The 27,296-nt window shown below is 44.0% G+C and overlaps 1 protein-coding gene across 3 annotated transcripts in view; it reads right to left on the reverse strand.

Moving 5' to 3' along the window:
• Positions 1–27,296, reverse strand: part of LOC117515994 (sodium-driven chloride bicarbonate exchanger-like) — a 106,257-nt gene that overhangs the window by 30,503 nt on the left and 48,458 nt on the right. For all 3 annotated transcript variants that reach the window (XM_034176843.1, XM_034176849.1, XM_034176858.1), the window contains 8 exons: positions 15,500–15,643; positions 15,117–15,258; positions 12,974–13,134; positions 9,042–9,230; positions 7,608–7,696; positions 6,522–6,679; positions 6,328–6,415; positions 3,519–3,665 (listed from right to left, as the gene is read on the reverse strand). In XM_034176843.1, coding sequence (XP_034032734.1) covers positions 3,519–3,665; positions 6,328–6,415; positions 6,522–6,679; positions 7,608–7,696; positions 9,042–9,230; positions 12,974–13,134; positions 15,117–15,258; positions 15,500–15,643 — 1,118 coding nt within the window. The remainder of the gene's footprint in view (positions 1–3,518; positions 3,666–6,327; positions 6,416–6,521; positions 6,680–7,607; positions 7,697–9,041; positions 9,231–12,973; positions 13,135–15,116; positions 15,259–15,499; positions 15,644–27,296) is intronic.

Below are 27,296 nucleotides of genomic sequence, written 5' to 3' on the forward strand. Positions count from 1 at the left end.
AATGTTTGTTATTATTATTATTATTATTATTATTATTGTTATTATTGTTATTATTATTATTATTCCTGTGAAATACACTCAGTGGCCACTTTATTAGGTACAGCTGTTCAATTGCTTGTTAACACAAATGTGGAATGGTAGTTTTTGCTTCTTCATAGTGCATTATTTGACAGATGTGACTTGTAGTCTGGAAGTCAGGTAGCTGTCCCCCACTTTCCAATGTTAAATTGCTATTTTGCCGCTACTAAATCTGGACAGCAGTCTTCTAATGCCATAAGAGGTTTTGTGATATCACAACTACTAAATCTGACCCTAGGTCACTTATTTGATCCAACTTTGAGTTTGAATTTTCTTCTTTGGTTCTTTGCTTTTTCCCAGTTACAGAACATTGTTTGCTGCACATTCTAACAAAATCTGAACCGGAAATGGTCACGTGGAATTATGTCATTTTGTCTAGATTTCTGCAATTTTTTGTGATTCTACATCACTAAATCACCTGTGAACTGCACAGTCACATTCCTGCATACATGAGTGAACATCAAAACCTTAATGTCAGGAGCAGGTTTCTGAGGTCTTCTGACCAGGTCTGAACACTGTTCCTCATTCCAAATGGAAAATTAAAGGTGACTGTGGCTACAAAATTGTGGAATGTGTGGTCCATAACAATTGGAACTTGAATTTGACCAAGCACTGGTGTCGCTACATTCACCACACTATGAAACTGCCTTGGGTCCTGGATGCCAACTGTCCAGGTAGACATCCTATCTATCCTCAGCCTCTCAAAATTAGCCATTTATCTACCACAGCCAGTAGTCTTCCTGTCAACCTTCTTCAGCTGCTGGGGTCCTCAACACTAAAGCACCTGAGTGCTGAATCATGCCCAGAGAAATGCATCAGATGAAGAAAATGTCATAGTTGGTGCTTTTTAGGGCTCCTTCACACATAACACAACTGAGGCAGAATGGCACTTGTAGGAAATCGGACCCACATTCCAACGCCTCATACAGCAGTTGCCACATTCATTTGGGCACAGCACATGCACTCTATATTCACGTGCCGCTCACACCAGAAACCCATTGCAGTCACACTGCCATCTGATCGTGTTCAGCATTTGAACGGCATGTCGTATGCAGGTTGGACATATCGTGCCATGGCCGAGCAGCTGCATGAAATCATCAGCCATGTCGAACTGTGGCTGAATGATGTGATCAAGGCAGCCTTCACACCAGCAGTCGAAAGTCATCAAATGCATCAAATGCCGGATGAATGACCATTCGACCCACTCTTGGCCGGAGTCGGCTGGAGTCCAAGTGCCACCCATGAATATCCAGTACCACTCGCAGGGCACTTAGAAAAGGCGGGACCATTTGTGGTGCCAGCACGAGAGTAGAGAGCAGCTGACCACATTCTACCTGGCTGTGTGAACAGCAGCACATTTTCTAAGTGCCGCACAAATGTGCTGTTACCAAGCAAAACACTTGTCATGCAAGGCCCCCACCAACACATGTGGCGTGCAAGTGTGTCACGCCCCCCTGCAACACGTGGTGTGCGAGTGTGATGCCTCCCTCCACAACACAGATGTCGTGAGGAGTGTGTCCCCCCCACCCCACCACACCATCGTCAAACATTGTCAGGTGTGGCTGAGGTAGCTGCAGTGCGATTGCTGTCCAGTGCAGCGTGCATCTAGACGGCTGTAATGTCCTGCTGGGACAGCTGACTGCTGTGCACTCGCAATTCAACTGGAGGACATATGTCGTGTCATCAACAACATGAACATCACTCCAGCAATTCACGTGTGGGCGGGCTATCATGCTCTCCTCAGTTCCAGCTGACAGCAGCTCAGTGCACATGACATGTTAAATTAAAAGCAAAGAGAACAGGACAATTAAATAAATACAAACAACAATAACTACATACATAACTGCATAACATAAATAATCACATAACAAAGGAGCAGAGAGTGACACTTTTTCTTTGAGCTGAGTTTGTTCAGTAAAGTGGGTGTGTCCGTGCCAGCCGCTGCTGTTGGGATCTGTGGACCCGCAAGTCACAGCTGGAGAACACGTATTGTGTTTTGAAGGACATCACCTAACAACATTTCACCGTGAGACACGTGTTTGGGCATACTGTCTTCACGTGGAAATACATAAAAACACAACACATTTGGAACAAGCTAGAGCAACCGTGCAGTGCACACACCAGCAGGCTGTGCCATGTGAAAAGAACAGTCTGATCATGTGTACACTCAGCTGGAGATCTGAATGTCACGTCCACCACGTCAGCTATGGTCCACATGACGCGGTGTCCTTCAATGCGCCACTCAATGGACATGTGGCGCCAGCCGATGTAGGCATGACAAGAGCGCACTGCTTCATTCATGTAATTTCATGACTTGACGTCTGTGACCATAGGTCATATACGGAAGAACAGAAGGATCATACTTGTATTGTCCGCTCAATGCGTGGATTAAATATTAGAAATTGCAGTGTTTTTTAGTTTTTGGTGTGTGGTTTTTTTCCCTCCCACAGCAGAAGCGCAATGTGGTGCCACACATTCCAGGTGCCACAGGTGTGCACAAAACCATCGCTGTGGTATCATGCACGCCTGTCCAACCATGTGTCCCTCCCGGCCGTAGGTGGAATGTTTCGTGGTTCCCCATTTTGTTTTTTGTTTGTGGTTTCTCAGCCGGTTTCTGCTTCTTTTGTCCAACTTTGTGTTATGTGTGAAGGGGCCTTCAACAATGCAAATTATATTTCTCAAATGAGTCTCCCTAAATAACCCTTCATTTGATACAATTAATTCCAGCAGCTCTCAAGCATCCTTCAAAGACACCTAATACCAAAGACTGCTAGTTGTTCGCTTAGGTCACTGGTTTGTGTCCAAGTCTCACAACCATACAATAAGACAGGACGCACCAAGACCCTAAAGACATGATCCTTCTTTCTGTGCAAAGGTATCATCAGTCCAGTGACTTCACGACTCCACAAGGTCTTCTTCCAATCTCAATAGCAAGGACCCAGAGCTATGAACATCACTACCAAAGTAAGTGATATGTCTCTGCACGTTTGGCACTTTCAGATAGACTTCTGTGTCCAGGAAGTTATTGAAAGGTTGCATCTTTGTCTTAATTCAGGACAACTGAAAACCCAGACACTCCAACAGAGCTAGTACATCATTTTTACATCATCTAAAGAGACTTTCTGGTAAATCTCAGACTTGATCTCTTAAACAAATTGTCTGACCACTCACTCAACAATAAAGTCAGCACAGATGGAAATGGCTAATGTGGGGAAAATAACAGTTTTGGAGAGGATTGAGAGTAGAACCCTGGGGAACACAGAGAACTAAACTGATGAGATTAGAGGAAAATGCAGATGTTTAAATATTTTTATATGGCTAAAATGTCAATCTCAAATGGTTTACGAAAAAGGAGTAATATTTCTAAATAACCAATATCCAGTTCTGTGGTTGAGTCTGATGAATGACAGCAATACAAATTACCCCTTTCCTTTCCTTACCTGAGAGGGTACATTTTTAGGAGGCTCTATTCTAATGGTGGGGTCCCACTCCCCAGGGGGTAGGACTGTCACTTGGTCCAGAAACTCATCAATGCCTGAAACCAGGTCTTTCCTCTCTTTGGCTTTGTATGCCACATCATGGAAAATCTGTGGAGGAGTAATATCAGTTCATAATTATAAATGTAAACATTCCTCAAGAGAGGCATCCTGTGCCAAACCTGGAAGAATCATAAACGGAATACATGAGGGTCGACTGCGAGGTTAGAGATTTACTACAAAGACAGAGTCAGATCAATGAAACCACGTGTGTATAACTCTTTTGAAAACAATTTCTATTTAGGCTTTCTTTCATGTATGCTGAGACTGGGTGATTCATAGACCTTCAATGTTGGTGACAGAGAGTACTCTTCAAAATGGAGGAAGCAATATGTCATTGCAGTATCATCAAGTACCGGCAAGAGAAGGGTTTAACTCCCAGGAATATTATAACACTTCAGTTTTATCCACAGTACACAAGTGCCACCACTGAGGATGACATTAATTGTGCTCACCATATGGTGATGGATGACAAGAGAATGACTATGAATCACACATCAGTGAATGCTATTGTAATTTCCTGGAAGAGATCAACAGTATACCAGATTCATCATATCAAGGGAGGACTTGAAGTATCTTGAAGCATATTTAAGTAATTTCACTGGAGGTTTCCTAAGCCATTATTAGTGCTGCGTCCATCACTTTGAGTGAGCTATATAGAGTGCAAGGGAAACACATGTCCTCAGCCCTGCCAAAGAAGATCAAGGTCATTTTGTCTGCAGAGATGGCAACGCCACAGTTTGCTGAAATGCAAAGGGTGTTGTGTTTGGGAGCTGCCTTCCAAAGAGCCAATCAATAAACAGAGAGTACAATGCCAGCTTGCTGAGGCAGCCACAAGAGGACATCAAGAACAAAGGCCCAGGAAAGCTGATGAAGGGTGAAGTATTTGGTCAGGAAAATGAACCAACTGTGAAGTGAGGGGTGCTGCGAAGGGCCGGGATTTCCACCTGTTTGACAAGCCACTATAATATCCTGATTTGGATCAATCTGGCTTTCATCTGTGATTGTCATCCTATCCACAGTGTAACCTGCCTCTCAGCCAAGGACCACTGGAGTGGGCTCCAACTCCCTTAATTGAAATAAACGGGTATAAAAAATGAAAGAATGATTTTCATCTGTTTTTAAACACACAGACAGAAATTACATAGATGTTAGCACGCCACATACGTCCGATCTTTTCTTTCGTCTTGAGAAATTCATGAAAATTGTCATAGCTCACAGAAAGCAATGAAAACCTCCTGGATCTGCCCCCTAAATAGGATCCACTCCAAAAGATAATCGTTTCTTCCTTGTCTCGCACTTCCACCCTTTCTCAATGTTTCAAGTAAATCAGTTCAGTAGTTTTTGCATAATCCTGCCAACAGACAGGCAAACAGCACCAAAAACATGACCTCCTTGCCGATGGTAATGATCACATCATATCTGTCACTGAGCAGCATCAGGTTGAAGGCTTCAACGCCAAGAGCATCCAAGCACTGCTCACCACTGAAAGAAGGGTATGATCTCAAAGGATACTATATTTAAAAGAACCCCTTCCACAAGGGAAGCGTGTTTAACCGATTAATTTTTGGCCAACCCTCATCTCTTAATAAATTAGGATGCATATAGTTTTACTTATACCATCAATAATCTTCTGTTTCAGTTTCTATCACCACACATAAAGTAGGGAAAATATTCTGAAGATGATTGGGAGTATTATTGCTTCAATTTCCCTGAAGAAATCAGTCTTTCATGGTGGTCTTATTTATGCCTCATTCAGAAACACACAGTTTGATGCTTCCACAGTGACTCAAAAACAAATGTTCATTCCCATATATGATGAAGTAGGTTGACATTTTTTGCAATTCTATTTTAAAACATCCCAGAGGATCTCTGCCAGCAAGAAAAAAAAAGGTAACATCTGGCTCTGATGAAGGTCTGTAACATTACATCAGAACTGCACTGTGAGAAATGTACAGTCTCTTTTCATCCCCAAAGGGTTTTTTGTGTTGTTTTTTTGTTTGTTTTTTATAAACAAATAATGCCAGCCCCCCTGACAGACAAAAATTATGGAGTGGCTATGCGCCCAACCACAACCGACTAATGAGCGCGCTTGTAAGTTCACTTCTGGTTTCAACGCAGGGAAAAAGGGTGGATATTTTCTCGCCGGCTGCAGGAGGGTTCACAGCCCGCGGAGGGGGCTAACTAATACCATCTTACAGGCAACAAGCAGCCTTTTGTTCATAAAAACTGTTTCTGCGTCGTTAACAGTTCTTCCATTCAAAATGCTTACAAAGTTTGTCTGCTTTCATCCATTGTGGTATTTTTTTTGCAGTAATTAAAGACGGCGCCATTAAATGTTTCAAACATACGCCGCTTTTCACGCCACAACAGAGCTTTAAAAAAGTGGTGTAAAAAAGTAGTTTAGATGCACAAAACTTATCAAATACACGATCACGGTTGGGCGAATAAGGTAAGACATAATATTTATCTGCCCAACGGTTGGGCAAATAGCCTTTGCCCAAAAGTTATGGGTGGGTAAAGTACAGCAAACCCTGCTGCTGGTCAGAAAATAGCAGAGTATTGAGTTAGAACATTTCATGTCACACCTTCAGTGCCCTAAAAATCTAAGTTTTTTTTACTCTTGTATTCTCTTTTTTCCTTTTATGTTTTTTTTCTTCTTTTTTTAAAAAAGAGAACTGTCATAAAAATCACCTTGAGCGCCACATCTCACCTCATCAGTCATCAGGGTGGCAATAGACCGGCCGATTTCATGGTACTGTGAACCTTTTCCCAGAGGGCCAAGCAGGATGAAAAGAAACCTTTGAAGAACAGAAGACACGGGTTTGGGTTAAATGCAAATTCTTTATCAGGATGCAAAATCAAGAGATAGATGAACAAAAGGCTTTCCAGGATGCTGCGTGTAACCTGGTGGTGATGGGAACTTCGGTCAGGCCGTTGAGCATCACAGCGGGTGCAAGGCGGATGAAGGCCACCACGGGGCGGTCGAGGAACTCTAGCTCCCCTACCAGGACATTAGACGCCTCGGCACCAGGAGGGATTTTCTTCATGAAGTGGAGGTCAATCTGTGAGATGAAAAAAATAAATAAATAAACAATGAAAGGCAGCGCATAGGCGATGCATACTCTGTGCATGCACTTAATACTGCTAGGAGGAGACGTAGCAATGAGACTAATCAGCCAGATATGGTTTTCAGACTATATATATTACATTTTTGTAATATTGTCATGATACTACTTATACCACATGATGACAAAAAAGCTGTTCAATGGAACATTTAGATCTTTTTTTTTTTTTTTGCCTTATTGGTTTTGGTAATATCCTGGAAAATGTATTTTTAGTTCAATTACAACATCATTTTATGATTTTTGCTTCCAGGTATGCTTACAGATATCTTTTTCTGAGGTCGGGGAGATGTTTATTGTCTTTGACTCAACTGAATGTGTTTGAGTGATGTCATAATGACTCACTTATACCACATAATGATGAATGATTACCTGAACAATATAAGCTTTGGATCTCCTGTCTCGCCGCCCTATGGGCTGCATGCAGCGATATACTAGAAAATGTTTTGCTGACTATATTTTTGACAAACATAACCCTGACCTGTGACTGATCTGCTCCAATAGTTAATCATCTGGAGACATTCAACCAAGGAATATTCCTGCCAAGTTTGCTGAAAATGGGCTCAGCCATTTCTGAGTTATTTTGTACAAAATCAGACACATATGAGTGATTATGCTGCTGAGCCACAGGTTAACTACTGCTACATCTTTTAAATCTTGACACAGGACAAACATTTTGTTATGGCCTTCATGACAACAGAAATGAGCTTTTCTCCTGTAAAATTTCTGTCAGTTTCTCATAGTAAGAGGGTCACGGTGACCATTTCACACGTAACACAACCTTGGTTAAATATACAGCACTAGTTATGTGTCCAGCTTCCTGCAGCCGTAGATAAACAGCCGAGCAGTGGTGGGTCCGGCTGCTCACCTTACTGAAGTCAACGGCACTGTTTTCTCGGCTCACGTCCTGTTTGCCCTCACTGAGAGTTGGCTGAGACTGAGTGGTGAACAATTGGACTGTCGAGCAGAGCAGGAGAGCAACAACATGTCAGATTTCCCACACAAAGACAAACGCCCCAGTGAGTCATTAACAGGTACAGTTACATTTTCTGAAAAATATGATACAGCAGGGGATGCTAATGTTGTTTGTCTTGCACCTTTTCAGGTACAAAGGTTCAGCCCCGATGACAAGATACAACTGCTCCGTTTTTCCACGTGTACCTCGTGATTAAGGTTAACTACACAATCACAGCAAACAGCACGCTTCCGATAGTGAATTTAGCTGGATATTAAGGGCTTAAAGGGGTCATATTATACACAGCTAACACAATCATTATAGTGAAGCAAATAACTGAAACAGTCCTTCAAATGGTGATGCAAGCACCAAATTGGCCACAAATAATCCTTAGACATTACTCTTTTGAAAAAAACAGACTGGCCACTTAATTCTCAGTAAGCGGCCAGGTAGGAGTCAACTGAAGAATTACACAGGGGTCAAAAATTTAAAAATGTGCCAATCATATTGAAAGCTACACCACATTATTTGTCTGATCATAAAGATTCCAAAAAAGGTATAGTTTGGACTATCAATGACTAAATGTGATGAAGTTATGGGGTAAAAACTTGGTGGTGACAAAGGTCAGTTTCAGTTTGTACAGGGTCAAAATTAAAGCTGCTCCAAGTTTGGTTAAAAAAAACAAAAAACAAACGTGCAAATTATTGGTTAAACTAGTAGAATTAATAAATGGAATAATTTTGACTGTGTTGAATGCTTGGTCTCCAAAGTAAAGGTCAAGCAATGTTGACGTCCATTGGATTTTATTACATGTGACATACGTTACTGATAACTAAGCATGATACATGGTGCAAACTATTCCTTTTTAAAACCCTATTAACTCAACCAATAAGTTATTGGATAGGTGATTTTTTTCACAGTTATTTTTTTAAATATTCTGGAACAAAAACATTGACTTCATATATTGGTACCGGTTTCATAACTTTTCACCAGATTCTTTTATTACAAATTCTAACATTTTCTGCTTGCAATAACTAGCTTGTTAACAGTACCATTAGCGATGGACTATAGATTAAAATCTCAGCATTTTTATAATGTCTGAAATCTACATTTGGTTCTGACATGCAACTTTACATAGACTGTTACTGAGCATTATTCCATTTGGTCCTAATTCTTGCAGGAATGATAGTTTTAAGGTGAAACCCAGAAGCAGAAACATTAAAATACTAATTCTGGATAAAACAACCCGAAGGGAAAAAAACAATGAATAAATTTCTGTTTGAATCCCTGCTTTCAAAACCACACTGGTGTGTGGTTTAGATATGTGTTCATGTGTAATCAGTTCACCATTCTTGTCCATGGAGTGAGGTTCAGACTGCTTCTTGCCGATATCTGCAAAGGAGCGTACAATCGGTATGCGATTGGCCAACTTTTTTTGGTTTTGGTGGTGGTGCTGTTTCAGCAGGGCCTCGCGGATTCTCCTCCTGGCATCTTCACCTACTGGGCCAGACACCTCGTGCTGATCCAGAACCATATCTGAGGAGTGGAATCACACAAGAGAAACCACAAGTTTTAGATCTCTACTTTAGAAAACTATTTTCTGATGACTTTGGCTAAAATTCTCTGTGGCCACAATTTTGGGACAATAGACAGTGTGCTGGTCTTGGTTCTACCTTGTCAAACAACAGAATTATACTTTGTATCTGTACATATCTGTGGAATAATTGCTCGTGTTTGTCCTTTTTTTTTGGCGTTAAAAATGACCATTTCTATGCTTCCATCCTGATGATCTTACATTAGGTTTCATGTAGCTCGTAATCTTCATAAATGGAGAAGAAAAATTTAAATAACTAGATTGATAATACCAGGCCATAAAACAAGAAACCTTCAGAAAATTTGGTTATCAGATCAATTTGTGAAAACACAACACTTGCTGTCCAACTTCAATGCTTAATATTTAATTGTGTTATGATGTCTCATGGCTTTCATTGGATAATCCTTCCAAAGAAACAAATGTTCAATTAAAAAAGGGGGGTGTGGAGCTAACAGTTCCAGTCTAACAGCAAAAGACATAATTGGATTAGACTCTGATTTTGTCAGAAAGCACAAAGAATCTCTAGCTGGCCCTCTAACACATTTGATTAACCTATCCATTCCTGGGGCAAATGTTCCACAAAAATTAAAACAAGGACTCATCAGTCCAATTTTTAAAGCTGGAGACCCAAACAAAATTTGTAACTATAGACCAATTTCACACCTTCCAATTCTGTCAAAGGTACTTGAAAAAACAGTAGCAAACCAATTTATCTGGAATGTGGTAATATTTTACATCCAAAACTATTTGGATTTAGGCCTAGATATTCAACAGAAATTGCTACTTGCTACAGTGAGGAAAATAAATATTTGTACACACTGCGATTTTGCAAGTTCTCCCACTTAGAAATCATGGAGGGGTCTGAAATTTTCATCTTAGGTGCATGTCCACTGTGAGAAACATAATCTAAAAAAAAAAATCCAGAAATCACAATGTATGATTTTTTTAAATAATTTATTTCTATGTTACTGCTGCAAATAAGTATTTGAACACCTGAGAAAATCAATGTTAATATTTGGTACAGTAGCCTTTGTTTGCAATTACAGAGGTCAAATGTTTCCTGTAGTTTTTCACCAGGTTTTCACATTCTGCAGCAGGAACTTTGATCCACTCCTCCATACAGATCTTCTCCAAATCTTTCAGGTTTGGAGTTTCAGCTCCCTCCAAAGATTTTCTACTGAGTTCAGGTCTGGAGACTGGCCAGGCCACTCCAGGACCTTGAAATGCTTCTTACGGAGCCCCTCCTTAGTTGCCCTGGCTGTGTGTCTCGCAATACATGACCCCATCCATCCTCCCTTCAATACGGTGCAGTCATCCTGTCCCCTTTGCAGAAGAGCGCCCCCAGAGTATGATGTTTCCACCCCCATGCTTCACGGTTGGGATGGTTTTCTTGGGGTTGTTCTCATCCTCTAAACATGGTAAGTGCAGTTAATTCCAAAAAGCTCTATTCTGGTCTCATCTGACCACATGACCTTCTCCCATGCCTCCTCTGGATCATCCAGATGGTCACTGGTGAACTTCAAACAGGCCTGGACATGTGCTGGCTTGAGCAGGGGGACCTTGCTGCCCTGCAGGATTTTAAACCATGACAGCATCATGTGTTACTAATGTAATCTTTGTGACTGTGGTTCCAGCTCTCTTCAGGTCATTGACAAGGTCCTCCTGTGTAGTTCTGAGCTTTCTCAGAATCATCCTTACCCCACAAAGTGAGATCTTGCATGGAAGCCCAGACCGAGGGAGATTGACAGTCTTCTTGTGTTTCTTCCACTTTCTAATAAATAATCATAACAGTTGTTGTCTTCTACCAAGCTGCTTGCCTGTTGTCCTGTAGTACATCCCAGCCTTGTGCAGGTCTACAGTTTTGTCCCTGGTGTCCTTAGACAGCTCTTTGGTCTTGGCTATGGTGGACAGGTTGGAGTCTGACTGACTGAGTGTGTGAACAGGTGTCTTTTATACAGGTAACAAGTTCAAACAGGTGCAATTAATACAGGTAAAGAGGGCAGAATAAGAGGGCTTCTTAAAGAAAAATTAACAGTTCTGTGTGAGCCAGAATTCTTGCTAGTTGGTAGGGGGTCAAATACTTATTTGCAGCAGTAACATACAAATAAATTATTTAAAAAATCATACATTGTGATTTCCTGATTTTTTTTAGATTATGTCTCTCACAGTGGACATGCACCTAAGATGAAAATTTCAGACCCCTCCATGATTTCTAAGTGGGAGAACTTGCAAAACCGCAGGGTGTTCAAATACTTATTTTCCTCACTGTACCTAACAGACATGATTAAAAAAAAATTGGATCAGGGAAATGTGGTTGGAGCAGTGTTTTTAGACCTCTGTAAGGCCTTCAACACTGTAAACCACCATGTTCTCCTGCACAAATTAAAGCAGCTAAATTTTTCTCAACAGTCTCTCAGCTGGTTTACATCTTATTTGGAGTCAAGAACACAGTGAGTAAAAATCAATGGCTCTATATCGCCATCTCAGGAGTATAAAATAAGGATACCACAAGGCTCCATCCTGGGCCCTACTTTATTTTGTCTCTATATTAATGACCTTCTGACCATTTGCACTGAGGTTGAATGCCAGCTGTATGCTGATGACACAGTAATCTATGTCTCAGCAAAAACTCCAGAAAAGACTGCAGAGCTTCTTAACAGGCAAATGACCCGGGTCTCTCAGTGGCTGGAGGATAATTTCTTGTCTTTAAACTGTTCTAAAACGGTGTCTATGTGTTTTTCATTAAGGCAAAAGTCCAAAGAAAACTTTAGGATACAAATAAATCAAAAGGAAATTCAAAGAGTAGATGAGTTTAAATATCTGGGGGTCGTCTTGGACTCCCATCTTAAATTTGAGAGTCATATCAAGAAAATGACTAAGACAATTAGGACTAACTTGAATTGTTTTCGTCTCATAAGATCTTGCTTGTCAATTAGTGAAGCCAAGTTATTTTTTCATGCAATGATCTTGTCCCATTTCTCATATTGCATTACTGTTTGGGGCCAGGCAAACCAGTCCTCTCTAAAAAGTTTGAACTCCCTTTACAAACAAACCTTAAAAGTGCTTGACCAAAAGCCAATTAGGTGACATTACTGCAAAATCCTAAAAAAGCATAAACTCTTAAGCTTTGAAAATTTTCTGAAGTGTTCGTTTTTGAATTTAGTTTTTAAATGTGTCAATGGCTTTGTTCCTGATATTGTAAAAGGAATGATTCAAAAATGTCAAACTCGTGGTATTATTACAAGAGGAGCTGTGAGTGGAGACTGTAGACCAGCCCGATATAAAATGACTTTTGGACAGAGTGTGTTTGCAGTAAAAGGTCCACAGATCTGGAACACCATAGCTGCCGAATTGAAATCTCTTACAGATCTGAATGACTTGAAGCACAAAATAAGACAATGGCTTAACCTAAATCAAATCTGCAGACATTAGTCATATTTTATTGTGTTTTCTTGTACTGTTTTATTACTACTATTATGTGCTGTTTTATGATTGCGTAAGTGTCCTTTTTATGTTCTAGGGACCAGGTCTGCGAATTAGCTATTAGCTATATGACCTATGAACATGGCATTGGTTATTGTAACAATGCTTTTTGTTATGTCCGTAACAAATAAACATAAACAAACAACGTAGCGAAGCGTGAAAAGGCATGTATGTCTGCCCGATAAAAGGTTAAATCCTGCACCTGCAATCTCCTCCAGGGAGTTGGCTCTCATGTCCAGCATCACAATGCCATTCATGATACAGCTGCGAAGCTCAAAGAGACTGTGTAGAGACAAGGTGGCGACGTAGGGCTTACTCCATCGCTCACCGCCATCCTCAACATCCTCCTCAAACTTAAGCCACCTGGAAACAAGAAAATGGGGAAAATGATGTAAAATTCATCACAAAAAGTTGTGAATAACTGAATGAAGGGTCCTATCTTTCACCCGGGACGAAGCAGTGCACCGTGCAATGCAAGAGTTATTGGTAGTTTCCACCTGACACAGCTGAAGGTTTTCATGACCAGTAAATGCAGAGTGGACGGTAATCGGACGCATGTGTGCGTCCACAAGAATGTTTGTCTAAAAATGAGATGGGGCATAGAACGTTTGGTGCCGGTCCTTATCCCCAAATTCTGAAAGCAGCTAAAAATCTATGACTCTCCCCAGAGTGGAAGGTAGTCCAACACACGGTACATCCCTAGCCAGGGTCAGTACCCATTTACAGCTGGGTTGACAGAAAGTGTCTTGTCCAAGGACACAAAGTGGTAGAAGGCCCAAACCCAAGTCTACATATTAGTAGCTCAACTACCACTGATTTACCTGCACAGTAATAGCACACTATTCGGACATAAGTTGATTCATGAAGCACCCTCCTTATATACATAACAAAACTGAATTGAAAACTACAACTAACAAAATAAAAGTAAAGGGAAAATAGAAAAAAATCTTATCGCTTCACCTCAGTGTCACATTGGTGTTCTTAAAGGGGATTGGTTTGTTGCACATTAGTGCCCAAAACATGCACATTTCTAATTAAGAGGATGAACCCAAATGCCATGCACAGGCTTTTTTATTTATTGTTTTTTTTTGGTAGGCGCTGTCCCAGGACTTTTTTTTGCCAGAAAAAAACATGATATGGACACAGGGCCCTATTCTACATGCAGATTACATGCTGTGTTCTATAAATGATTAGGAAATGCCCAACTGGACTTGTGTAATGCGCTGTAGACCACGCACCAGAAATCCTCAAAACAGGGTACCACAGATATATCGAATAACTTTAATTATGATTACAACTGTAACAGTAACACAGGAAAATGTTAATAATTACTTAACAAAGAGCAGCGGTAGCGCATGCTAACATCACGCTGTTTGTGAGTAGCTAAACACTTGGAGACTAGCAGGAGAAAAGGGACTTGAATATTGTTTGCCGAGTGGTCATACAGTGGTGGTTCTAATGTCTCAGAATCGGTAGGTTGTAGGTTTGAACCCCACCTGTGTCACCCGCTGTCTGTGTAAACACTGTCTTTGTCCTACAGTTTGAAGGTGTGTCTTAAGAACAGTCTCAGTATTTCACAAGATAAGAATGACTGACATAACACGATCAGTATGTTAATACAGGATAGGCCAGGTGTGGTCTGGGAGCATGTATTGGTGCAAGGCATTGCCCCATCCTCCACACCATGGAACTGCCTTGGGTACCAAATGGAAACCACCCAGGCAGACAACTGATCCATCCCCAACTCTTGCAAGTAACCATGTATCTAGTATCTAGTGCCCATGTGCTGGCTCATGTACAGAGACTTGTGCCATATGGCCAAAATGTCGTAGCTGGCGTTCCCTTGCAATTCAAGTGATATTCCTCATCTGAATCTCCTAAGTAACCATTTGTTTGACAATAAATCATTCCAGCAGTACCCAAGGATACTCCAAAGAGAGCTAGTACCAAAGACATCAAGTCATTTCCTGAGGTCACTGATGAGCATCCAAGTCTCACAGCCATAGAGTAGGAAGCCCCAGGACCTGCCAAAAACCTCTGCACAGCACCTTCATAAATCCATAAACTCTTCTTAGGCATCTTAGGATCTTCAGAAGAAGTTCTGACAACCGAGTCCAGGAAGTCATTGAAAGGCTGGATCTTAGTTATCCAGTACAATTGCAAACCCAAACACTCCAGTTACTCAGCTTTTCAAGTGCTGAGGTCAGGGCATCCAGTGATTTTGCAAAGACCACAGTATCATCTGTGAAGTCGTGTTAGTTTAACACTCACCCAGGGTTCACAAGGGAACGACGAAGTCAATGTTCGAGTGAGCTGTGGGAGTTTTCAATACATTTGTGGTGTACCTGGCAGTCTCTTTCCATTCAGCTTCCTGTCCCTCCTTGACGCAGATCTCATCCATCTCAGTGAACAGGGCATGGGGCATGTGGTCCTCATCGCCATCCTCGGTTCCCAACAAAAACTGCACCCTCTGAGCCGGAGTGTCTCCTGCAGCAAACAGACAAAGTGGACGATATCGTTGCATTGAAGACAGATGCAAACAAAATGACCAAATAGCCATAAGAAAATGTAAGGCTGTGAAATCAGTTCACACTGATGTATATAGTGATGCACACTGCTCATATGGGATGTGTTTTGTGGCGTACTGATGTCTGGACATCTGCATGTGTGTATTTTAAAGTCACTCAAACACTTTGTGCGTTGTGTTTCTGCTGTGTGAGTGTGATACTGTGTGATGGAGATTCCCGTCCGTCGTCAGTGGAAGAGTCCCTCTCCTTGGACCTCTTCCTGTGCCTGTGTCCATGGTGACGGTGACGTCGATGTGACCTCCTGCCAAGGGGAACATGAACCCCGATGTAGAGAGTACGGTGGCCTTGACAGAAAGTAAAGGAAAAAAATTTCACTTTTATAATTTTACATTTTGAGGTCATGTTGTTTGTTGGGTGATTTCTAAGTAACATTATTTAAATGATAGTAATTCACCAGTTTTCATGACACAATGAAAATTTGAGTGTACCCTTTAAGAGAAACCACAAAATTCTGGAAAGATCCACAAACAGAGCACCTGAACTGATCTTTATTAAACTTGATGAAATGGATACATCTCATAAAATTAACAAAGTACATTCTATTTGAATCTCTTGTGTACAGGGAACACCCTTGCAAACATTAGGATTCTGCACTTTACCAACATTAGATCAGTAAAAACGTGGCTGCCGGCTTCAATCAGGATGAATAGCTCCTGAGCCAAATTCTGGCCCAATCAGTAACACTTATGGTGGCAAACTAATACTTACATTTCAGTATCAACCAATATTTTACAACACTTTATATCAAAGTTGAAGCAACTCATTTTTGACCCTGTACAAATTTGTTCCCATTTTTGCTGGTTCTACCAAGGTGTATCATTCCATTCTTTCTCTTGCTGATGGGGAAGACCTGCAGGCAGACATAACAGAGTGGCTGCTTGGTTTTAATGCAGGAAAATGCAAAGTTCTCCACATCAGTAGAAAAAAAACCCATGTTATGATTACTTTATGAATGAAAAACAATTAGAAACTGTCTTAGAGGAAAGAGATCTAGGTGTACTGATTTCTAAGGACCTGTCATTCTCCCGCCACATTGCTCGTTCGGTGGCAAAAGCCAACAGAGTTCTTGGGATGATTAAAAAGGGCCTTTTCATTCATCGATAGAGCCTCCTTTCTTCTTTTGTATAAAACATTTGTTCATCCTCATCTTGAATATTGCGTGCAGGCGTGGTCGCAATATCTCCAGAAAGACAAAATACTTTGGAAAAAGTACAAAGAAGGGCCACTAAGTTGGTACCAGAATATAAAAATCTGCATTATGTGGAGAGGCTCTTGGAATTGGGTCTTACTACACTTGAAGATAGAAGAACTCGGGGGGACTTGATCAAAATGTATAAAATTTTGCACAGCTTTGAAAATGTTAACTTTAATGTGTTCTTTGAAATGAAGAGATATGTTGGCCTTAGAGGATATGAACTGAGCCTGGAAGTAAACAGATCGAGGTGGAATGTGAGAAAAAAATTTCTTTAGCAATCGAGCTATTACGCTTTGGAACAGTTTACCACCTAAAGTGGTTCTCTCACCAGTATCAATGCTTTTAAAGCAAGCTATGATTTGTATTATAATGTAAATGCCACCAGGTTTTAGAATTATTAATAATTGTTTAATTGTAACTTTTAATAATGTTATGATGTGTCATTATATACATTCATGTATACAATATTTTTACACAGTAAAATGAATTATGAATTACAAAAATTATTACCCCATAACGCCATAACTTTCAGTCATAGTACAGACTACGGGTATACCTTTTTGAAATCCTTATGATCAGACAAAAAATAAAGTATACGAGGGCTGTCAATAAAGTAACGGTCCTTTTTATTTTTTTTCAAAAACTATATGGATTTCATTCATATGTTTTTACGTCAGACATGCTTGAACCCTCGTGCGCATGCGTGAGTTTTTCCACGCCTGTCGGTGACGTCATTTGCCTGTGAGCACTCCTTGTGGGAGGAGTCGTCCAGCCCCTGGTCGGAATTCCTTTGTCTGAGAAGTTGCTGAGAGACTGGCGCGTTGTTTGATCAAAATTTTTCTAAACCTGTGAGACACATTGAAGTGGACACGGTTCGAAAAATTAAGCTGGTTTTCAGTGAAAATTTTAACGGCTGATGAGAGATTTTGAGGTGATTCTGTCGCTTTAAGGACTTCCCACGGTGCGAGACGTCGCTCAGCGCTCTCAGCCGCCGTCGTCAGCCTGTTCAAGCTGAAAACCTCCACATTTCAGGCTTTATTGATCCAGGACGTCGTGAGAGAACAGAGAAGTTTCAGAAGAAGTCGGTTTCAGCATTTTATCCGGATATTCCACTGTTAAAGGAGATTTTTTTAATGAAAGACATGCGGACGGGTCCGCGCGTCGGGACGCAGCCGCCGCGACGCTCCGCCACAGGAAAAACACCTCTGTTGAAAGCCTTAAGGACAAGTTGGAACATGTCCTGCCTGTTAAACAATTTCTCATATACTCACTCCACTGAAAGCCATCAAAAGCCGCCTGGATTTTACAAATGGTTATCAACACGGAGGTGTTTTTCCTGTGCCGCCGCACCGCGCCGGCTGCGTCCCGGCGCGGACCCGTCCGCACGTCTTTCATTAAAAAAATCTCCTTTAACAGTGGAATATCCGGAAAAATGCTGAAACCGACTTCTTCTGAAACTTATCTGTTCTCTCACAACGTCCTGGATCAATAGAGCCTGAAATGTGGAGGTTTTCAGCTTGAACAGGCTGACAACGGCGGCTGAGAGCGCTGCGCGATGTCTCGCACCATGGGAAGTCCTTAAAGTGACAGAATCACCTCAAAATCTCTCATCAGCCGTTAAAATTTTCACTGAAAACCAGCTTAATTTTTCGAACCGTGTCCACTTCGATGTGTCTCACAGGTTTAGAAAAAATTTTGATCAAACAACGCGCCAGTCTCTCAGCAACTTCTCAGACAAAGGAATTCCGACGAGGGGCTGGACGACTCCTCCCACAAGGAGTGCTCACAGGCGAATGACGTCACCGACAGGCGTGGAAAAACTCACGCGTGCGCACGAGAGTTCAAGCATGTCTGACGTAAAAACATATGAATGAAATCCATATAGTTTTTGAAAAAAATAAAAAGGACCGTTACTTTATTGACAGCCCTCGTACTTTCAACATGACTGGAACATTTTTAAAATTTTGACACCTGTGTTATCCTTCATTGACCCTACATGGAATTGGTCGAACTTTGGGGACATTGTTAACATATCCCTTTTGGTTGTGAAAGTTCAACAATCCAAAGAACCCTACCTGACCTTAGGAGGATAATAAACATGCATGCATGATCACAAAGCAATAGAGTTTGTCCATTTTCTACTCAGTATATATAGTATATACACTCAACAAAAATATAAACGCAACACTTTTGGTTTTGCTCCCATTTTGTATGAGATGAACTCAAAGATCTAAAAGTTTTTCCACATACACAATATCACCATTTCCCTCAAATATTGTACACAAACCAGTCTAAATCTGTGACAGTGAGCACTTCTTCTTTGCTGAGATAATCCATCTCACCTCACAGGTGTGCCATACCAAGATGCTGATTAGACACCATGATTAGTGCACAGGTGTGCCTTAGACTGTCCACAATAAAAGGCCACTCTGAAAGGTGCAGTTAGGATGACCTGTGAGCAACAGAATTTATAATGTGCTTAATACATGCATACATACATGCTAACACTGGCATGAAAACTTACTAGCATAACAAGCTAACGGTATCATGAGCTGACTGCCTCTATTAGTAGCAAAGGCATTTATAGTGTACATATTTCGAGTTGCAGAAATGGGGCCGGCCAGGCTCAGCCCGAAAGAGCGACGTGGGCCCGCCCTCCTGTGGGCTCACCACCTGCAGAGGGGGCCACGGGGGTCGGGTGCAGAGAGGATTGGGTGGCGGTTGATGGCAGGTGGCCCGGCGGCCCGGTCCATGCTCACAGCCCCTGGCTGTTGGGACGTGGAATGTCACCTCGCTGGGGGGGAAGGAGCCTGAGCTTGTGCGGGAGGTTGAGAGATACCGACTAGTGCTCACCTCCACGCACAGCTTGGGCTCTAGTACCCAACTCCTGGAGAGGGGCTGGATGCTTCATTTTTCAGGCGTTGCCCACGGGGAGAGGCAGAGAGCTGGGGTCGCATTGCTTATTGCTCCCCAGCTCAGTTGCCATGTGTTGGAGCTCACTCCAGTGAACGAGAGGGTCGCGTCCCTGCACCTTCGGGTCGGGGACAGGTCTCTCACTGTTGTCTTGGCCTACGGGCCAGGCGGCAGTGCAGAGTACCCGACCTTCTTGGAGTCCCTGGGAGGGGTACTAGATAGCGCTCCAACTGGGGACTCCATTGTTCTTCTGGGGGATTTCAACGCCCACGTGGGCGACGACAGTGAGACCTGGAGGGGGGTGACTGGGAAGCACGGCCTACCCGATCTGAACCTGAGTGGTGTTCAGTTGTTGGACTTCTGTGCTAGTCACAGTTTGTCCATCATGAACACCATGTTCAAGCACTAGGGTGTCCATAAGTGCACATGGCACCAGGACACCCTGAGCCGGAGGTCGATGATCGACTTTGTAGTCGTATCATCTGACCTTCGGCCACGTGCCTCGGACACTCAAGTGAAAAGAGGGGCACAGCTGTCAACCAATCACCACCTGGTGGTGAGTTGGATCCACTGGGAGGGGAGGAAGCTGGTCAGACTTGGCAAGCCCAAACGTATCATGAGGGTCTGCTGGGAACGACTGGCGGAATCCTCTGTCAGCGAGGTCTTCAACTCCCACCTCCGGGAGAGCTTCTCCCAGATCCCGGGGGAGGTTGGAGACATGGAGTCCGAGTGGACCATGTTCTCCACCTCCACTGCCGATGCGGCCGCTCGTAGCTGTGGTCACAAGGTCTCTGGTGCCTGTCGTGGCGGCAATCCCCGAACCTGGTGGTGGACGCCGGAAGTAAGGAATGCCGTCAAGCTGAAGAAGGAGTCCTACTTGTCTTCATTGGTAGGTGGGACCCCGGAGGCAGCTGACAGGTACTGGCAGGCCAAGCGTGCCGCAGCCAGTGCGGTCGCAGAGGCAAAAACTCGGGTCTGGGAGGAGTTTGGGGAGGCCATGGAGGAGGACTATCGGTCGGCCTCGAAGAAATTCTGGCAAATCGTCCGACGCCTCAGGAGGCGGAAGCAGCTCTCCACCAGCACTGTCTACGGTGCGGGTGGGGAGCTGTTGACCCTGACTGGGGATGTTGTCTGGTGGTGGAAGGAATACTTCGAGGATCTCCTCAATCACATCGTCACGTCTTCCGAAGAGGAAGCAGAGACTGGGGACTCAGAGGCGGACTCATCCATTACCCAGGCCGAAGTCACTGAGGTGGTTAGAAAGCTCCTCTGTGACCAGGGCTCCTGGGGTGGATGAAATCCGTCCTGAGTACCTTAAGTCTCTGGATGTTGTGGGACTGTCTTGGCTGACATGCCTTTGCAACATCGCGTGGCGGTCGGGGACAATGCCTCTGGATTGGCAGACCGGGGTGGTGGTCCCTCTGTTTAAGAAGGGGGACCGGAGGGTGTGTTCCAACTATAGGGGGATCACACACCTCAGCCTCCCTGGTAAGGTCTATTCCAGAGTACTGGAGAGGAGAATTCGACCGATGGTCGAACCTCGGATTCAGGAGGAGCAGTGTGGTTTTCGTCCTGGTCGCGGCACACTGGACCAGCTCTACATGCTCCATCGGGTGCTCGAGGGTTCATGGGAGTTCGCCCAACCAGTCCACATGTGTTTTGTGGATCTGGAGAAGGCGTTCGACTGTGTCCCTCGGGGCACCCTGTGGGGGGTGCTCCGGGAGTATGGGGTCCGGGGTCCTTTGCTAAGGGCTGTCCGGTCCCTGTACGATCGCAGGAGCCAGTTGAGGTGGCTCGGGTATCTTTTCCGGATGCCCCCTGGACGCCTCGCTGGAGAGGTGTTCCGGGCACGTCCCATTGGGAGGAGGCCCCGGGGAAGACCCAGGACACGCTGGAGGGACTCCATCTCTCGGCTGGCTTGAGAACGCCTTGGGGTTCCCTCGGAGGAGCTGGGGGAGGTGTGTGTGGATCGGGAGGTCTGGGCGGCTTTGCTTCAGCTGCTGCCCCCGCGACCCGTCTCCGGATAAAGCGGAAGAAAATGGATGGATGGATGGATGGATATTTCGAGTTGCAATTTTGCTTCAAAAACTCTTACTACACATTTTCAGGTAATTTGATGTGTTACCTGAAAAAAGGTCAAACTAACTGTGTGTGGTTTTTGAGTGTTTGGCCAGACAGACTAACTAACATATTGTAGAAATTGTGATGGATGGAAAAAGGAAAGACCATTTCCCACGTCAACAATGCGATGATGTGTCATTTATTTCATCTGAAAGGTTCGCACAACTCACTGACTTCAAAAACCAGCTCGGCACTGCCCATCAACAACACAGCGGTCCTGGCGGGAAAACATCAAAGAGGCCGAGACACATTGATGTGCATCGCACACATCTCAGTGTGTTGTCAAATGCACAACAGAGAACAGAGTAACCACAGATGACAACTATGGTGTAGTATGGTGAATTACGAGGTCTGTCAATAAAGTAACGGTCCTTTTTATTTTTTTCAAAAACTATATGGATTTCATTCATATGTTTTTACGTCAGACATGCTTGAACCCTCGTGCACATGCATGAGTTTTTCCACGCCTGTCGGTAACGTCATTCGCCTGTGAGCACGCCTTGGGAAGGAGTGGTCCCGCCCCTCGTTGGATTTTCATTGTCTGGAAATGGCGGAATAAAAAGGACTTTTTTTCCATCAGAATTTTTTCAGAAGCTGTTAGAGACTGGCTGTTATGTGTCGACGCGGGTTGAGGAGCGGACCTGCGTCGGACAGAACCCAGCGCTAAAATAACCAGAAAGCGGTTCCAATAACAAAACAATTTATTTTACCACCCTCTGGTGCATAACCAAGTGTATGAACAAAAGATGCGTCAATCTGGTGGAGTGAAGGCTGGCACGCTCTCCAGCGCCTAAAGGATCGAAGCCCGGCGCTTCTGGACTCACTTTACCGCCAAACACCCCCCAGGTGGACACGACAAACCGACTCTCTGCGAAGGATAGAAAAGGTGAGGTAAGTCAGCAGCTACAATCAATATCCTTCAAAAGACACACACTATCAGCAACACATTCAGGTCTGTATTTAAGCTTTATGCAAATGAGCAGCTTCTCACAACAGGTGGAGGATCACCGGTCCGCACGCCACGGCAGTGAGAAGCGAGCTGCATAATTCTCATCACAATTCAAATATACTGCGTAACAAAATACCAAGTTACTATCAACAATTAGTCAAACAATTAATCACCTCTGATGTGTGCTGACAGCATGTGTCCCTCACCCTTCTTCCGTCACAGGCACGATGTGTCAAACCCAGGCGCGGTCCTCAGCGTCTCACAAACAAACATCACAAGGTCGAGTTCCCGGCAATTCTGCTTGAATCACACATGGCTTAAATGCAGAACGCCATCTAATTATCTGCTTCAGCTGAAAGTCTTTAAGGTTGCATGTGAGCACCATCCACAGGTGCTGCACATAACATTGATGAGGGTGAAGGACTCTTCAGCAGCACCTTCTCCACAGACAAATCAGTTTTCATACCACCTGGAGAGCAAAGAAAAGAAAAGAACACCAAAATGTCCAGCCACACCCCCCCAACACACAACAGTACCCCCCCTCAATGGGAAGCCTCCCGGCGACCGAACAGACCAGGTCCGAGAACAGCACCTCCCTCCGGGGTCCTCGTCAGGAAGCAGACAGCATAACGCTCCCAAGGTCCACCACAGACAGCAGGACAGGGCACCGCAGCTGGAAGGCCGGCTGGCATCAACAAAACCCCAAAACAGTCCCTAATACAATCCAACATACAAGAAAAAACATAAAACCCACCCAAAACCTCCCCAGGGGACTGTCCCATCCAACCCCGGGAAGAAAAGAAAAACTCCCAAATGCAAAAACCCAACACAGCCCCACAAACACAATACAAACATAAATGCATAAAAGAAAAATAACAAACAACCCTCCCAGAATGACTTGCAGAGCCCAACACCCCCCAGAAGGCCTTCACCGCCGGTTCCAGGAGGAATAGCCAGAACCGGAATCCCACAAAGGTCCCCAGGTACACATGGAGCAAACGGCGCCCCCCAGAGGACCGTACCATCAAACCCCAGGAGGCACCCTCCCCACAACCCCGGAACCCCAGACCCGGCCACACCTGGCTAGTCGGCCCCACAAACCAATTCCCCCCCAGAGGACCGTCCCATCAACCCTGGAGGTGGAACCCGGAAGGAAACAAAACAAACTCAAAATCCAACCCCCGGAGGACCACCCTAAACAACCCCGGGGGCAAATAAAACAACTGTCAAACCCTGTTACCTTCCCCGGCACCCCGAAAGACCCCAGGTCCCTCCCAGAGCCCCTCAGCGGCTCAATTTTGGCGAACGGCACAAAACATTAAGCCGGGGAAGGGAACAGGAAAATCTAACCCAGCCCCAACCCCAAGGCGCAGCGGAAAACCGGAAATACGTCCGGTGCCCAAACTCGACCATACCCCAGCCTCTCGGGAGGGGTGGAACTACCGAAATGGCGAACGGCAACAGATCGGCCCACCCCTCCGACTGAGGTATGTTCCCGCTGCACCACACCCCGGCAACACCGAACGGTACAAAGGCTCACCGAGGCTGGAGTGGAACCGGGCCCTAACCAAACCAAGAAAAACGCCCCTAACAACCCCCCCTCTAGGTGCAGAGGTCTTCTGAGAACGCTCAGCGTGACCAACCTGCACCACCCCACAACCCACAAGACGAACGGTCTTGGGGCAAGTGAGGTTGGGGTTAGGGATGTAGGGAAATAAAAAACAACAAAACAAAATGACCCCAAAACCCAAACAGAAAATACCTAAATACACATAAAAAAAATAATGATTAAGTGAGCCCAGACGGGCTTCTAACCGCCTAACGTTCACTCCACCAGACACGCCTTTGACTCCCCAAACAAATTATAACCCCTGTTCAAAGAAACAAAACATTAACCCATACAAGTTTTTTTTGTGTGTGTGTGTGTGTGTGTGTGTGTATTATTTCACCTGTCCCAGAACACCTGGAGATACGTCACCAGAGAACATTGCATCAAAAACGAAGCACAGGCTTCAACGTCTCCCGCATCAGGCTCCGGATGACAAATAATCAGTTTGGACGCCGAATCTCTGGGAGACGGAATTATCTGCATCGGTATCGATGGTGCCACAGCTGGAGCAGCAGGAAGCGGAACGGCTTGCGCTGCAAGCTCCGTAACATGGGCGTCTGTTTGTTCAAGTTGGTTTGCGGGATGCTGTAATTGCTCCCATTTTTTCTCCAAGTGTTCTTGAACTCTTTCGGCGAATGGAACCGCCTCTGCCGCTGGGTCCATTATGGAATGGCTGGGAACTACTGTTATGTGTCGACGCGGGTTGAGGAGCGGACCTGCGTCGGATGGAACCCAGCGCTAAAATAACCAGAAAGCGGTTCCAATAACAAAACAATTTATTTTACCACCCTCTGGTGCATAACCAAGTGAGAGCAAAGAAAAGAAAAGAACACCAAAATGTCCAGCCACACCCCCCCAACACACAACACTGGCACCTGGAAACTATTCGAAAAATGTATCTGGCTTTCGGTGAAAATTTTACGGGCTTCACAGAGAATAAGGTCTGTTACTACAGCTTTAAGGACCCCTTTAAGGACGCTCGGCTCGCCACGCTCCGAGCTGCGACGACGAGGCACAAGCCACCGGACCATTTCTAAATGGATGGCTCTGTGGATATGAGACCGTCGTGTGTTCTTTCTCTGGTTATCACAAGAGCTGGAAATCAGCCATTTTCCGGCAGATTTCACTTTTAACGAGATTTTTTCATGGAAAGCCGCGCGGAGGCTTCGCGCGTAAAGACCGATTCGCTTTGGAAGCGAGACAAAGGAACACCCCCGTTTCGACGTGTCAGAGGACATGTTTGGACATGTCTATCTCGGCTTTCAATGCTTACCAGTCCAGTAAGTATCAGTGAAATTGTGGAGAGCTGGACATGTCCAAACGTGTCCTCTGACACGCCGAAACGGAGGTGTTCCTTTGTCTCGCTTCCAAAGCGAATCGGTCTTTACGTGCGAAGCCTCCGCGTGGCTTTCCATGACAAAATCTCTTGTTAAACGTGAAATCTGCCGGAAAATGACTGATGTCCAGCTCTTGTGATAACCAGAGAAAGAGCACATGACAATCTCGTATCCACAGAGCCATCCGTTTAGAAATGGTCCGGTGGCTTGTGCCTCGTCGTCGCAGCTCGGAGCGCGGTGCGCCGAGCATCCTTAAAGGGGTCCTTAAAGCTGTAGTAACAGACCTTATTCTCTGTGAAGCCTGTAAAATTTTCACCGAAAGCCAGATAAATTTTTCGAATGGTTTCCAGGTGCCAGTCTCTAACAGCTTCTGAAAAAATTCTGATGGAAAAAAAGTCCTTTTCATTCCGCCAATTCCAGACAATGAAAATCCGACGAGGGGGCGGGACCACTCCTTCCCAAGGCATACTCACAGGCGAATGACGTCACTGACAGGCGTGGAAAAACTCACGCATGCTCACGAGGGTTCAAGCATGTCTGACGTAAAAACATATGAATGAAATCCATATAGTTTTTGAAAAAAATAAAAAGGACCGTTACTTTATTGACAGACCTCGTATGTCCGCTATGTCATTACGTGTTGAATGTCCGCCACAATATATACATAGATTTGAGACTTAGAGAATTATGATATAGATTTTTGCTGTAGATGTGATCACATCGGGCAAATATGCTGTTAACATCCTGTAAATTATGTATAGTGAAAACAAAACATATAGATTGTGTACTTTCATGAAGGAGAGAGCAGTTCTACTTTAAAGTTCATGACTGGGCAGAGGACTGAGCAGAGGACTCAACTAAAATAGCTCGCCACCTTCAGGCCTGAAGGACTGCTGATGCCATAGCATGTCATAGAATCCCTTTTCAACCATGTCTCAGTGACGTTAAGTCGTTCGAGGCTTCAGTTCTTGCAATGGTGCAGTTTTGGTGTCCTGAAGCCTTTGTGAGGACACATGCAGTCCATGTGTATTTCTTTATTACAGTCACTTTGCGCTGTCTCTGAGAACCATCAGTTGTGATTTGCTCTGGGGGAACGTTCTTTACTTAGCCAGCTCTGTCTCGGATGTGTCTCAGCATCATTCAATAACATTTCCTCCTTGTTGGAGCAGACAAGTTTTCCCATGTGTAACAAATACAGGGTCGAAATTTCTGTTCAAAGAGAAAACAATACAAAAGTGGAAACAGCATCTTCAACCAAACATGGTGTGTGGATGAAGGTCTAGCACGGAATTGCCCTTAAAGGGTTTCTCTTGGCAAAAGTCAAGGTTGTTAGAAGCAAAGGTCAAAACTGTGAATTTGTTTTTGTTGGTTTGTTTTCTTTTTTCATTGCACTGTCCATCAACTTTGGCACACATACATAGGTGGATTTTGGAATTGCCCAGGTGAGGTCAAATTTAACAAAGTCAAAGTCCTTGGGAGTCAAAGGACAATATTAAGATTAATAATTACAATAGTAATAATTTATTAAGTTTTTCACTTCAGTTTATACCAGACTTGCCACACATATGGACGTCAATTCTGGAATTGATGTGGACAAGATTATGTCTGCCTATTGACCTACTCCTCCCATGGCCTTGTGTTGATTTCTACCAAATTTGGTATGTCAGTGAAAGTTGACCCCCAAAATTGCCTTTAAAGAATTAATTTTAGCCAAGGTCAACATCAGGGTATTTTGATTTTCAACCCAATTTGGACCAAATGTAGCCCATTTGGATTCCAGAATTGTCCTGGCAAGGTCAGCCAGAGGTCAAGT

This window comes from Thalassophryne amazonica, chromosome 1, assembly GCF_902500255.1.
Source record: "Thalassophryne amazonica chromosome 1, fThaAma1.1, whole genome shotgun sequence".
Classification (NCBI taxonomy): Eukaryota; Metazoa; Chordata; class Actinopteri; order Batrachoidiformes; family Batrachoididae; genus Thalassophryne; species Thalassophryne amazonica.